General features: G+C 40.5%; 1 protein-coding gene across 1 annotated transcript; it reads left to right on the top strand.

The window, feature by feature from the left end:
* The first annotated feature begins 4823 nt into the window (after positions 1–4823).
* LOC126077840 (tetratricopeptide repeat protein 30A) lies at positions 4824–7098 on the top strand. Its single transcript, XM_049887541.1, has one exon. The coding sequence runs from the start codon at positions 5054–5056 to the stop codon at positions 7052–7054; it is 2001 nt and encodes a 666-aa protein (XP_049743498.1). The 5' UTR covers positions 4824–5053; the 3' UTR covers positions 7055–7098.
* The last annotated feature ends 7703 nt before the right edge of the window (positions 7099–14801 follow it).

The raw sequence follows: 14801 nt of genomic DNA, 5'->3' as shown, positions 1-14801 counted from the left end.
ATGACCACTGGGGTCCTTCTAGTCTCAGTCAGACCATTAAGTCTGGTCTTATGAGAATTTGGGGTCTGCATCCCACTGCTCTCCTGCTCCCTCAGGAGTTCTCTGTTGTGTTCCCTGTCAGAGCTGTCATCAGTTGTAGCCAGGCACCATCTAGTTCTTCTGGTCTCAGGATGATGTAGTCGCTGGGTAACGTGGCCTGTTGTATCTCTTGGGCTCGTAATTACCTTGTGTCCTTGGTGTTCTTCATTCTCCCTTGATCCAGGTGGGTTGAGACCAGATGATGCATCTTAGATGGCTTCTTGCTAGCGTTTAAGACCCCAGACGCCACTCTTCAAAGTGGGATGCAGAATGTTTTCTTAATAGATTTTATTATGCTAATTGACTTAGATGTCCCCTGAAACCATGGTCCCCAGAGCCCTGCCCCTGCTACGCTGGCCTTCGAAGCATTCAGTTTACTCAGGAAACTTCTTTGCTTTTGTTTTAGTCCAATTGTGCTGACATCCCCGGTATTGTGTGCTGTCTTTCCCTTCACCTAAAGTAGTTCTTATCTACTATCCAATTAGTGAATGCCCCTCTCCTACCCTCCCTCCCTGCCCCCTCTCATAACCACAAAAGAATGTTTTCTTCTCAGTTTAAACTATTTCTCAAGTTCTTATAATAGTGGTCTTATACAATATTTGTCCCATTGCAACTGACTAATTTCACTCAGCGTAATGCCTTCCAGGTTCCTCCATGTTACGAAATGTTTCACAGATTCCTCACTGTTCTTTATTGATGCGTAGTATTCCATTGTGTGAATATACCATAATTTATCCATTCATCCGTGGATGGGCACCTTGGTTGCTTCCATCTTTTTGCTATTGTAAACAGTGCTGCAAAAAACATGGGTGTGCATATATCTGTTCACGTAAAGGCTCTTATTTCTCTAGGATATATTCCAAGGAGTGGGATTGCTGGATCATACGGTAGTTCTATTTCTAGCTTTTTAAGGAAGCGCCAAATCGATTTCCAAAGCAGTGTAGAAGTATTCCAATCTCTCCACAACCTCTCCAACATTTATTATTTTGTGTTTTTTGGATTAATGCCAGCCTTGTTGGAGTGAGATGAAATCTCATTATAGTTTGGATCTGCATTTCTCTAATGGCTAATGATCATGAACATTTCCTCATATATCTGTTAGCTACCTGAATGTCTTCTTTAGTGAAGTGTCTATTCATATCTTTTGCCCATTTTTTAATTGGGTTATTTGTCTTTTTGTAGTTGAGTTTTGCAGTATCATGTAGATTTTAGAGATCAGGCACTGATCAGAAATGTCATAGCTAAAAATTTTTCCCAGTCTGTAGGTAATCTTTTTACTCTCTTGGTGAAGTCTTTGGATGAGCATAGGTGTTTGATTTTTAGGAGCTCCCAGTTATCTAGTTTTTCTTGTACATTCTTTATAATGTTTTGTGTACTGTTTATGCCATGTATTAGGGCTCCTAACGTTGTCCCTATTTTTTCTTCCATGATCTTTATTGTTTTAGATTTTACATTTAGGTCTTTGATCCATTTTGAGTTAGTTTTTGTGCATGGAGTGAGGTGTGGGTCTTGTTTCATTTTTTTGCAGGTCAATACACAAGGATTTTAAAATATTAAAGCTATTTCCAAAGGACAAGTGTCAATCAGGCAGGCAAAAAGGAAAAGAGTCCTCCCCTCCCTGATTACTGAACATGACTAGCAAGCATCCCTCAACCCACATTTTGCCCTGAGTTGAAGACCCCAAAGAAGTGAGTCTGGAGACCAGGTAGACAGAAGCCTTGGAGTGGGGCTTTAGGGGTCTTGCTCAGCTGGTTTCTCTGGGGATACTGGGTAGTCCGAAGCCACATTCAACCTCTTTAGAATGGGTATAATTTGTTCTTTCCTGGTATTGATGCAGTAGGAGGATCCTTGTCTAGTCCCACCAAGCACACAGCTCTGGCAAATTCTCAGCAAGGAGGAGCAAAAGAATACATGAAGTTAGTCACTTTATTGTATGAGCAATGACACACCTACTGAAGTTTCCTAGCTATAAAATGTGACTAAGAGCTACACTACTTCCACTAGTCACTTGCTAACATCTGCTCACTGATGAGGATATCTAAATTTCTGCTGCCCAAACCAAGTTGGATGTTTTAATGAGGAGAAAAAAAAAGACAACCATCTTCCCTCACACATACTTGGCACCAAAAATTGGCCTCTTACATCCTCAACTACAGGAGATACATAGATGAGTATTCATCAGTCATATTTCCCATCCAGTTTGTATATATATAGTGTGTGTGTGTATATATATATATATATATATAATTTCTTTTACCAGGATTAGCACAAAGCTGATTCCTATGAGGCGGAGGTTAAAGATGTCCCAAACGTCCAACGTTTCCAAACTGCTATACTACTCTATCACCTCTAACATCAACTACTCCTCCATCTCTCAGTACTCTTCCCCCCTCCCTGTCTTTGGGTTCCATAATCCTCTGCAACATTTCACAGAACTCATGAGTATTACCAAGGAAATGGTTCACACGATTCTGGAGGCTGGCAAGTCCCAAATCTGTGGGTCAAGCATAGGCTTCTCCCGACTCACATGGCTGTAGGGGCTGACAAACCCAAATAAGCAAGTTAGCCCACAGGCTGCTGGTTCGCAAGGCTGCTGAAGATGGGAAATCAGGTCAGATGATAGGCTGCTGGCCCACAGGGTTCCAGAAGCCAGTGAATCCCAGAATTGGCAGGTCAGATGGCAGGCTGCTGGCTCAAGTCCCAAGAACTGGCGGTCAGACAGTGACAACACAGACACAGAATCCAGACACAGAGAGAGCCCAACAGAACACCCACATATGTACCTTGAATGCAGGCCACACAACAAGGCTGTGACTCAAGATATACCCCATACTAATCCTTCCTCGTTAACATACAGAGATTAGGATTTACAACATATAAAATGGAGGATAATTAGGATAATCACATCAGATCACAAAATAGAGGACAACAATACGGTACTGGGAATCATGGCCTTGCCAAGTTCACACATAACCCCAACCATCACAGGTTTCATATACACTATTTACACAGTCCCACTCAGTCATTGTGTGTGATTCACAAAGACTATGGCTAGAAGGGCCATATTAAGTAATTCATTGTGATACATAAAATGTTAAAAAGCAAAAATGTCACTTTGAGGCCTAAGGTACACCTGACCCAAGCCATGGTATTTTCAGTAGCCTCATATGCATATGAAGGCTGGACAATGAATACGGAACACGAAAGAAGAACTGATGCCTTTGAATTACAGTATTGGCAAAGAATATTAAATATACCATGGACTGCTAGAAGAATGAACAAATATGTCTTGGAAGAAGTACAGCCAGAATGCTCCTTAGAAGCAAGGATGGCAAGGCTTTGTCTCATGTACTTTGGACATGTTGTAAGGAGGGACCAGTTCCTGGAGAAGGACATCATGCTTGGTAAGGTAGAGGGTCAATGAAAAAGAGGACAACCCTCAACGAGATGGACTGACACAGTGGCTGCAACAATGGGCTAAAGCATAACAACGTTTGTGTGGATGGTGCAGCACTGTGTACTGTTTTGTTCTGTTGTACATAGGGCTGGTATCAGTTGAACTGACTCGACTGGCACGAAACAACAACAAATATATATACACACACACATACACATAATCAGAGCCCTGGTGGCATAGTGGTTAAGAGCTTGGCTTATAACCAAAAGGCTGGCAGTTCAAATCCACCATCTGCTCCTTGGAAACCCTATGAGGAAGTTCTACTCTGTCCTATAGGGTCGCTATGACTCAGAACCGACTCCACGGTACCTAACAACAACAATAACATGAATATACAGTGGTTAAGAGCCTGGCTGCTAACAAAAGGCCGGCAGTTCAAATCCACCAGTCACTCCTTGGAGACCCTATGGGCAGTTCTACTCTGTTCTATAGGGTCACTGTTGAGTCCAAACAGACTCAACAGCGCCTAACAACAGCAACACACAGATTTATAAACCGCAATATTATTAAGGAGGCAGCCAGGGAACTTGTACTGATGTCTTTAATTATATAGCAAAGACATAGTTTTTATGTGGGACGTTTTTATTTTAGGAATTAGAGAGGCCGATGGAAATCACGGAAGGCAAAGAGAAACCACGCCGCTCACTGGCAATGAAAGTTGGAGAAAAAGTACCAAGTTCAAAAGCCAACATATGCTCGGCAGTATTCGTTGTTATATAAAAGGGCAAGCGGGTGACACTTGGAAATAAAGCCAAAAGCCTCCCACTACAAGCTGAGATTCACAGCATTCTTTTCTCTGGCCAACTTCTAAAGAGCCAATATAAGGAGTCATGATCTCTGCACTATTCTGTTCTTAGAAAGTGTGCTATCAGGGCACCTTAAAAACCGAAGGTACTCTAAATCTAGGAGGATTCAAAAGAGACATTCCGCCTTTTCAATCTCAATTCTTTTACAAAAACAAAACGTGAAACGACATTACTTGCTTGAACCAAACAAAATAAGACCTCAAAAGTGAAAAGGACTTCGGGCTCCCTATCTCGCGCAAGGAACCAAGATGGCGCAAGGGACACAGCCAGCAACCGTCAGCTGTAACAAGGCGCCCAAACCAATCCACTGCCGTCGAGTAGACGCCAACTTAGCCTCCCTATACAAGCCTGTGAAGACGACATATCCCGGAGGCCTTGGGTCGGTCCCACAGAAACTACGCTTCCCAGCATGCAATGTGGCCAGTTACGGGCAGTGGCGCGATTAGAGAGATGCATGCCGGGATTAGAGTTTCCATCTCTGAATAGCTGCAGGAGCTCCGTCTCCCCCCGCTCCGTGACTCACACCTCGGCGCAATCTATAATTGTAGGGAAAGTAAGCCAGTAATTGAGAGACACACGTCACTGAGTCTTTTCTACTCCTAGCCGGATCCTTACGCGGCAAACTTACTTCCGGAGCAAATATTTTCTCAGTCTTCCGTTTCCGGTCGACTTGTTGCTGTGGTAACCAAGGTACACAACAGTCCTGGCCGTTATGGAGGGAGTGAGCAGTGGACAGATCCCCGATGGGGAGTTCACCGCGACCGTGTACCGGCTCATCCGCGATTCCCGCTACGCCGAAGCAGTGCAGCTGCTGGGCAGGGAGATTCAGCGGAGTTCGAGGAGCCGCGCCGGCCTGTCCCTGCTGGGCTACTGCTACTACCGCCTGCAGGAGTTCGCGCTGGCGGCCGAGTGCTACGAGCAGCTAGGCCAGCTGCATCCGGAGCTGGAGCAGTACCGCCTCTATCAGGCCCAGGCCCTGTACAAGGCCTGCCTTTACCCAGAGGCTACCCGGGTCGCCTTCCTCCTCCTGGACAACCCAGCCTACCACAATCGGGTCCTCCGCCTTCAAGCGGCGATAAAGTACAGCGAGGGCGATCTGCCCGGGGCAAGGAGCCTGGTGGAACAGCTACTGAGTGGGGAAGGAGGGGATGACAGTGGGGGCGAGAGTGAGCCTGATGGCCAGGTCAACCTGGGTTGTTTGCTCTACAAGGAGGGGCAGTATGAAGCCGCGTGTTCCAAGTTCTCTGCGGCCCTGCAGGCCTCGGGTTACCGGCCTGACCTTTCCTACAACTTGGCTTTGGCTTATTACAGCAGCAGGCAGTATGCTTCAGCTCTGAAGCATATCGCCGACATTATCGAGCATGGCATCCGCCAGCACCCGGAGCTAGGTGTGGGCATGACCACGGAGGGCATTGATGTTCGCAGCGTTGGCAACACCTTAGTCCTTCACCAGACTGCTCTGGTGGAAGCCTTCAACCTCAAGGCAGCTATAGAATACCAGCTGAGAAACTATGAGGTGGCCCAGGAAACCCTCACTGACATGCCACCAAGGGCAGAGGAGGAGTTAGACCCTGTGACCTTACACAACCAAGCACTGATACACATGGATGGCAGACCTACCGAAGGATTTGAAAAGCTACAGTTCTTGCTCCAGCAGAACCCCTTCCCCCCAGAGACTTTTGGCAACCTGTTACTGCTTTACTGTAAGTATGAATATTTTGACTTGGCAGCAGATGTCCTGGCAGAAAATGCCCATTTGACTTACAGGTTCCTCACACCCTATCTCTATGACTTCTTGGATGCCATGATCACTTGCCAGACAGCTCCAGAAGAGGCTTTCATTAAGCTTGATGGATTAGCTGGGATCCTGACTGAGCATCTCCGGAGACTCACCAAACAAGTACAGGAAGCAAGACACAATAGAGACGATGAAACTGTCAAAAAGGCAGTTAATGAGTACGATGAAACCCTTGAGAAGTATATTCCTGTGTTGATGGCCCAGGCAAAAATCTACTGGAACCTTGAAAATTACCCAATGGTGGAAAAGATCTTCCGCAAATCTGTGGAATTCTGTAATGACCATGATGTGTGGAAATTGAATGTGGCTCATGTTCTGTTCATGCAGGAAAACAAATACAAAGAAGCAATTGGTTTTTATGAGCCCATTGTCAAGAAGCATTATGATAACATCCTGAATGTCAGTGCTATTGTATTAGCTAACCTCTGCGTTTCATATATTATGACAAGTCAAAATGAAGAAGCTGAGGAGTTGATGAGGAAGATTGAAAAGGAGGAAGAGCAGCTCTCCTACGAAGACCCAGAAAAGAAAGTCTACCATCTGTGCATTGTCAACTTGGTGATAGGAACACTTTATTGTGCCAAAGGAAATTATGACTTTGGTATTTCCCGAGTTATCAAAAGCTTGGAACCTTATAATAAAAAACTGGGAACCGATACTTGGTATTATGCCAAAAGATGCTTCCTGTCTTTATTAGAAAATATGTCAAAACATATGATTGTTCTTCGTGACAGTGTTATTCAAGAATGTGTCCAGTTTCTAGAGCACTGTGAACTTTATGGCAGAAACATACCTGCAGTTATTGAACAACCCCTGGAAGAAAAAAGAATGCATATTGGAAAGAATACAGTCACGTATGAATCCAGACAGTTAAAAGCTTTAATATATGAGATTATAGGATGGAATACATCATAATGACTGATAATAGCTTTTATCCTAATGGCATTATCAATATTTGACATTCTTATTTATCAGTATTTATTGTTTCATCTTTATGTGTTACAGATTGAACTCTGTACACTTGTACATTGTAATAAAAATAAGTACGTAAGACTTGTTTTGAGAACCTCACAAAATGAAGTATAAGGAGAACTTGAACCCTAGAAGAATTTATGAAAAAAAACTTTTAAACTGATGGGGGAAGTTATTTCTAATAGAATTTGCAAGCCTGTGGCCCTTCTTTGTTATCTTTTGTGATTTACTGTGCCTTGAGGTGCCCCGGTATGACAGGATTGCATCATTTATGGACTAGGCATCATTCAAGTACAGAATGAAGTAGTGTATAGAACTTCTGGGCATTAATAATCATTTCAGAGATTGTATTATTCTCACACCACCTTAACTATATTTATAGTTCATACATTTTGCATAGAATTTAGGATGTTCCAATACATATGTAGTCTTACAGCCTAACAAAATTATGGTGCTGTGGTATAGATACAAGGAACAATTAACAAGCAAATTTCTGTGGTTTTCTTTTGCTCCATTTGTTAATATATGAATAAGATATGCTCTTACTGTTTTTCATAAGTGTGCTTTCATTGATCTTTAACAGTGATTAGTAGCAGAAGTATCCTTAGAACTCAATTCTAAAATCCTACCCTTGTGTTGCAACTTAGAACATGTTAACGTTGGGGCTTCCAGTTGTAGCCTCGTGGGTAAGGAAGAATATTCTACGCTATTCCCATTACCCCATCAAACTCCTCTCCTGTGCACATCACAGATAGATCAATCAGTGGGTTGTAAAACCTTATGTGATAGGTTCATAATGCCATTTTCACATCAACAACCTTACTAGTCATTTCTGGGGGGTTCTTAATGGGAACCTCACTCATTCTGCACAGGAATTGTATTTTCTGAACCCCGTAAATGCTTTGTTTTCCCATGCCTCACCCACCAATTTGCTCTTCATAAATGTAACTGTCAACCCCCACTTGACTTATTAAAAAAATTAAAAGTATTAAATTGATTCATATGAGATTGCTGATTTTGAATGTTTTTGACCTATAAAAACAGCGATTTTTTATTACTCAACCTAATAGCTTGCCACTGAAAGGTATGGATTCCTGCCATGATTTTTTTTTTCTTCAAGTAAGGCTACTTAGCCACATAGGTACCCAGATGAAGCACGCTCAGGATAACTGCTCTGTAGCAGGACCTATTTGGTGCTGAAATTCTGTAAAATCTATGGAAGACTTTGTCTCGTTGTGAAGTCTAATGTACGGTCTTTAATTTATGGCACTTAATCTAAATGATCTGAGCTGCTTCCATTTACCCAGTTGGTGGTGGTGATCTCATATCTGAAGGAAATCTGAAAAGAATTTTATTGTGAATTATACTGTATATTTGAGACACTTTTCCATTTTCTGAAAAAGTAGGAAACACACTGGGTCAGGTCACGGACTCCTTTGCAATTGTAGCCTGTTCCTTATATTCTTTAAGTTACAAATTAACTTCCAGAACCCAAAAAGAAAATTTTTTTTTGCAGTCTTCTGTTTCTGTTGGTTTATTGCAGTAGTAATGAGGACGCACAACAATCCTGGCAGTTATGGTGGGACTGAGCAGTGCTCAGAGCTGGGATGAGGAGTTCAGGCCCATCCTGGATTCCCGCTATGCCTAGGCAGTGTAGTTGTGGCTGAAAATGGCTTTTATCATAATGGATCTGTTATCTATATTTGGCATTCTTTTTCATTTGCATTTATCCTTGGCATCTTTACATTTGTTGCACGTTGAACTTTGTACACGTTAAAAGTATAACAAATAATGTTTGAAGAACTTTGCCATTAAAAGGGGTGTATAGAGTGTGCAGTGTAAACCCAGTCATTTCCATGTTATTTCTTGTCACTGTCTGTCACCAGGTCTTTCCTTGTAGCAACAACTTATAGAGACATCTTTGTATAAGAAAAAAAAAAAGTAACCCTAAATTGCACTTGATGCTTGAGCTTTAGACTGTTGAAGAGAGTGTGGCATGAGCCAATGGACTGTTGGAGTGGGTGTGTTTCATTCTTCAGATGACTGATATGTCAGTGATTCCTAGGCTGTGGCTGGACCATCTCAATCAGCAAATAAACACGGTTCTATATTGCCATCTCAGGATAGACCGTGCTGTCTAATAGTCTAGTTTTTACCTTGACTGTATGCCTGCACACCATTCTTTAGGCCTTTAACTATCTGAATCTCAACAAACTCAAATTTGGGTCTTGGCATAGGCCCATTTAGTAGTACAGATACTAGATGGGTGAGAATTTTTTTCTTGTATTTTTAGATTGTTAGGTCCGTGACTTAATTTTTCTTCCAAAAGTTAGTTGGCTGGTTGATTGATTCTTAAGTTTTAAGATCGATATTTCCCTTCATTTTCCATTTTTTATTTTCCAGAATTGATTGTGACTTTTTATAAGTAGTGACAAATATTAAGAGGAGAAGCTTTTTAATGTTCTCAATGTAGGGGAAATAAGCCCTGAACAGAGAATAAGAAGACTTGAGGCGTGAGTTCCAGGCCTTCCACAATCTAGTTTCAGGCCTTAAGAAATCAATTCACGTCTTGGGGATTGCACAGTAATTTGAACTACTAGCTGCTCTCTACAGTTACCTCTGGTTTAACATCTGATTCTGTATAAGCCATAGAGAAGAACTTTACTTCTTTTCTGACCTTGCTGTATAAGCAACTCAGTTAGGAAATATATATTTGTATTTCAAATGAAAGTTTTCTTTCTGGTATTTTGGCTTACATAAATGTCCCCTAAGATAAATGTTTGTTATTATCTTACAGTTGGACACTGTAAAATATCAATTTCTACTAAAAAATAGATTTTTGCCTTTTCTACTTGGAGCTTTTACTTATACATTTAGCTATGAATGTACAAAAGGCAATCACTATTCTCTACTATGGTTGTACATAAATGAATTTGGTAAATATTTAGAAATTAATTCTCTTAACTTTCACATTTAGTTCACCTGCTAAAGCACGTATTTGTTGGGGAAGGGAGGTTTGCTTTTAATCCTTCCAAAAAATGCTATATCCCCCTTCAGTTCAGGAGCTTTATTGACAGGCTATTGTACAATTTTTTTCCAATTATTGTTGGGCTAATTAGTGCCTCTCCTACTCCTGAGGTAAAGGTCTTCAGCTTCCAGTCTTCCAGAAATCTGGTAAGAGAAGAATGGGTGAAGTGAAGATGAAATGGAGACTTGGCTAGGTGATTTTCTTCACAACCCACCTTAGATCCCCTTCATGTCCAAATCTCGGTAGTTAATCAAATGCCTGCTGCCGTTAAGAGAACAGAAGTAATGGATAACAGAGTGGAAGTAACAGATGTCACAGCTACTTCTGTAACTGACTCACCAAATCAGATCATCAGTCCTTACACCCTTGTTTTATTTAATACAAGGAGGAGAGGTCATGCAGACTTTCCAAAAGGACGAACAAAGCCAAATAGAACAGGAAGACAATCACCAGTTTATAAAACTCTCTCTTGTGTTTTCTTTTCCTGCCTTCAAAGGGTCTGGTTAACAGATTGTGCTGTTTACTGTTGCAGAATGTATCACCAGATAAGAAATGAAAAATCTGCCCTCCTTACCATCCTCTTTTTTCTTTCTCTTGTTTATCTCCTATTTTCTCCCTTTTGTCAACTATATGGACACCTTTCTCTGGTAGCTGGCAGCTGAAACCACAACCAGGTGTAAAAGATGCATACCAGCCTTTTAGCAATAAGTGTCAGGGGAGCTAGCTCTGTGAGAATCAAGATGACTCTAGAAATGTGTGTTTTAATCATACATTTTTGCAAATCAAGATAGCATCTATCAATAAAAAGTGACTCTGTAATGGGTAAGGCCAGAGGAAAATTTTAAGAGGACTCACCAAAGGCAATGAATCTATATAATTTGTCAAACACAGTGCCCTTTATTTGTATATTTATGTTACCCCATCCTTTTTTTTTTTAGATGATCTGTGACTTCAATAGAAAAGGATGATTGAAATTTTAAAGATGTACAATATTTTTCATTACTTAAAATGTCATGTGACATTCAGAGTTAAATATACTCTTAGTTCTAGAAGACACTTACTTTTCTGTATCCATAATATTGAAAAGTGGGGCTGAGCATTAGCCAAAAGGTAATTAATTAATTAACCATAGGCAATGGTCTTGCTTTAATAGTCTCCTGGGTGAGAGGTGTTCGTGCAAGGTGATTACTTTATATTTTAATCCACTTTTAATTGAAATTCCTTTGGTGGTTTAATTAGCTCCTCGGATTCGGGCCAGGATTGATTCACCGCATACAGAAATCCCTTTTACAACACCATAATGTATATGTCTGAGAAAAGAAATAGCTTCCATAGGGAAAAGTTATTAAAAAATAGAAAGTTATACGTACATGTATACTATTAAAAAGATAAACATTTGTTAATTTAAATAGGACCTGTCAGTAACTTGATTGCAAATATTATTACTAGGTGAACATGTAAACTGAGCCCAGTTCCTTGTTCAAATGTGAAATTTGCACAGGTTTGTGAAACAGCACATTATTAACAGCAACTGGATGACTTAGTTCAAAATAACATATGGCTAAGATTGTACTGCGCCAACAGGACCCTAGCGAAGTGTGGGAGAAAGCATTCATTGCTATTATTATTTTGATTTCAACTCTTTATTGGAAGAGGCAAATGCTTAAGACAAAGGACACATAATGAAAAGTTCCACCAGCACACACAGCAACTGCTGTAAAAAGCGTATCCACAGAGAACCCAGAGTGGCTCGTTACTGGCTAGTTAGTTTTTCTATCTCTGCTGTATAAGGTCAGACGCTGTTCTGTAAAAACTTAACTTCTTGGTCCCAGTTATTCCAATACTCCTTTGTGGAAAGAAGAACATATACTTTTGGGAATAGATGTTTATTTCATCCTTAACTAAGTCAAGAAATGCTATAGCAAGAGATGGTCACACTACCATTGTGACACAAAAGAAATCTTCTGGAATCAGAGCATGACAGAAACGCAGCTGAAAGAGATTCTGATACCAGGCAATACACACACCCACAAATGTTAAGGGGTGCCATTACGTGTATGTACGTTAGAAAAGAAACAAATTTTCCTGTCATTCATGCAGCATTTTTATTTCCAGATCTTTTTTCCTTGCACTAATTCATTACAGTTTAAACTTTTGACAAAGCGCCAAAGAGGTGAACATATAATTTGATCAGTATGCTAAAAATAGTTATTAACTCGTTTCAGAAACTAAAGAGACCATTTCTCCATCAATGTACATAAGATTTATAATAAAATCATTGGCAAAAGTGTAAAATTATTTGGGAGTAATCATGTGAAATATAAAATGGGAAATAATAAATGCATTCTTTATAAAGTTTGTATAATTTCTGTAGATAAGACCTAAGTAGATTTTTTACATTACAAATAGGGCATTACAATAAACATTTGGAACATATCTCTAAGTAGGGCCTGAACACTGAGCCCAGGGATTTTGACTACCTCATCTCTTGAATCATAAAACTGAGGTCCAGAGAGACTATGACTTGCCCAAGATCACAAAGTCAAGGACTGTAGTGACAAACTCAGGCTCAGAATCCAAGGCTTCTAGTTCAATTCTAGGGGTCTTTCCACTATACCACATTCCTTCCTGTAGGTTATTTTTCCCAAATTTATTCTAACTCTATCAATGCTAAGCATTCCTTTCTCCAAAGCTATGACTTTCACCACTTCCATTGCTGCTGGCTATTTAATTGGTGATTTAAGAAACTTTTTCCAAAGTACACTTAGTAAGTACATTCCTGGGCTGGCCTAAATTACATTACAGTCTCTAAAAGTATACTGTAGAGGATTTCAGCAGGCACCACATGTTATCATCGGGCACAGATTTAGCTGTGGTACAATCTGGGTTGGGCACAAAGATTATTGATCCAATTATTTCATTACCTCCTTAAAATATCACTTTTTTATGGTCTTTCTATAAGTTAGTGATATTCCTCTTCCCATTACACTTTCTAGCCACTAGCCACTGGGTTCTGGGTCAGCCACAGTAAAAACAGCTGTCAGGAGGCTTCTCCACACCTCAAGTGCAAAGGGCCCTGCGGTACTTATTCAGCAATCCCAGTAGACGGACAGCTGTGCCACAAGTATTTATGGAGTGTTATCAGAGGCTTTTGAGGTTCCCTAAATCTTTGCCTTTACTTGCAAATCCATTGAGCCGAACCTTAAACACTTACCCTCTTCCAGGAGCTTGATTACTCAGCTGAAGTTTTAGGGAGGAAAAATTAAAAGCAAGCCAAGAATAAGAAAATAGAGATCCTGTTATACACCTTCTTTTTTCCCTTTATGCCAGAACCTCTTGGTCCTCACTCTACATCAGAATCAGCTGGTAAACTCTTAAGAAATAGAGATGCCCAGGCCCTAGCCCCTAAAGATTCTGTTTCAATTTATGGGAGTGGGAATGGAGGGACAGTTTTTTACAAGCCCCTCAGCTGATTCTAACGGGCAGACAAGGTTGAGAACCACTGTTTTATGCAAACATAAGCGCTGGTGCTTCACAATGGGGCACTGGGTGGGAAAGGACGAGGGCCCTGTTTGAGAATAGTGACCCTGACGCCCAACCTAAAGAAATTTTAATTGGAACCTATCAGGGTATCTGAATTTTTAAAGGTATTCAGTCTGGGGTATTCTGGTTTATTCATATGCAGCTTTTCATCAATGAAACCTTAAAGTTTTAAAAAACTATCATACACTCAAGGATTCTTAAGAAGTTTTTGGATTTCATAGAAGGAACTTGAAAAATACTAAAGTAGCTAAATTTATAAGTGGAAACATAACTTGTTAAAGTGGATTTCCCAAATCTTTCACACTTTTTTCTTCAAAGACCCACAAGTATCATTTCCTGTTATCACTCCTTAGTTTACTATACTTTGCTAAAGTCAAAAGTAACACTAGACATGTGTTATCATAACCATTCTCATAAAAGCTTTTGACTGGCTTTGGATACACCTAGGTTGTTCTCATATGGGCCAAATACATCTGGTCTCCCTATAAACATGGATTCCTCCAACGTGACTCCAATACCATGTGCGTGTTTATATATACACATGCATCTTTTTAATTTGCATTGAAAATACAGCAATACTCAGCAGTTATGGTGGTTCATAACCCAATATCCATTCACCCCACTCCCACCCCCAGTAGTTCGGTCTACCAATGGCTCTTAGAAAGCTTGGATGCATATTAGAAGTATCTGAAGAGCTTTTAAAACTCCCAATGACACTCCCTATTGCTGGAGGGAATGTAAAATGGTGCAGCTGCTGTGGGAAACAGTTTGGTGGTTCCTCAAAAAGTTAAATATAGAATTAGTACATGATCCTGCAAATCGCCTCGTGGATATATACCTAAAAGACTTGAAAGCAGTGACTCACACAGATACTTGTACACCAATGTTCATAACAGCATTTTTCACAACAGCCAAGAGGTAGAAAAAACCTAAAATTCATCAACAAATGAATAGGTAAAGTGTGGATATACATACAATGGAATATTATTCGGCCATAAAAACGAATGGAGTTCTAATATATGCTACAACATGGATGAACCGTGGAAACATTATGCTAAGTGAAATAAGCCAGACACAAAAGGACAAATACTATACGATCCCCACTTATTTGAAATATCT

This window comes from Elephas maximus, chromosome 6, assembly GCF_024166365.1.
Source record: "Elephas maximus indicus isolate mEleMax1 chromosome 6, mEleMax1 primary haplotype, whole genome shotgun sequence".
Lineage (NCBI taxonomy): Eukaryota > Metazoa > Chordata > Mammalia > Proboscidea > Elephantidae > Elephas > Elephas maximus.
This window is presented reverse-complemented; position numbering and strand designations above follow the sequence as displayed.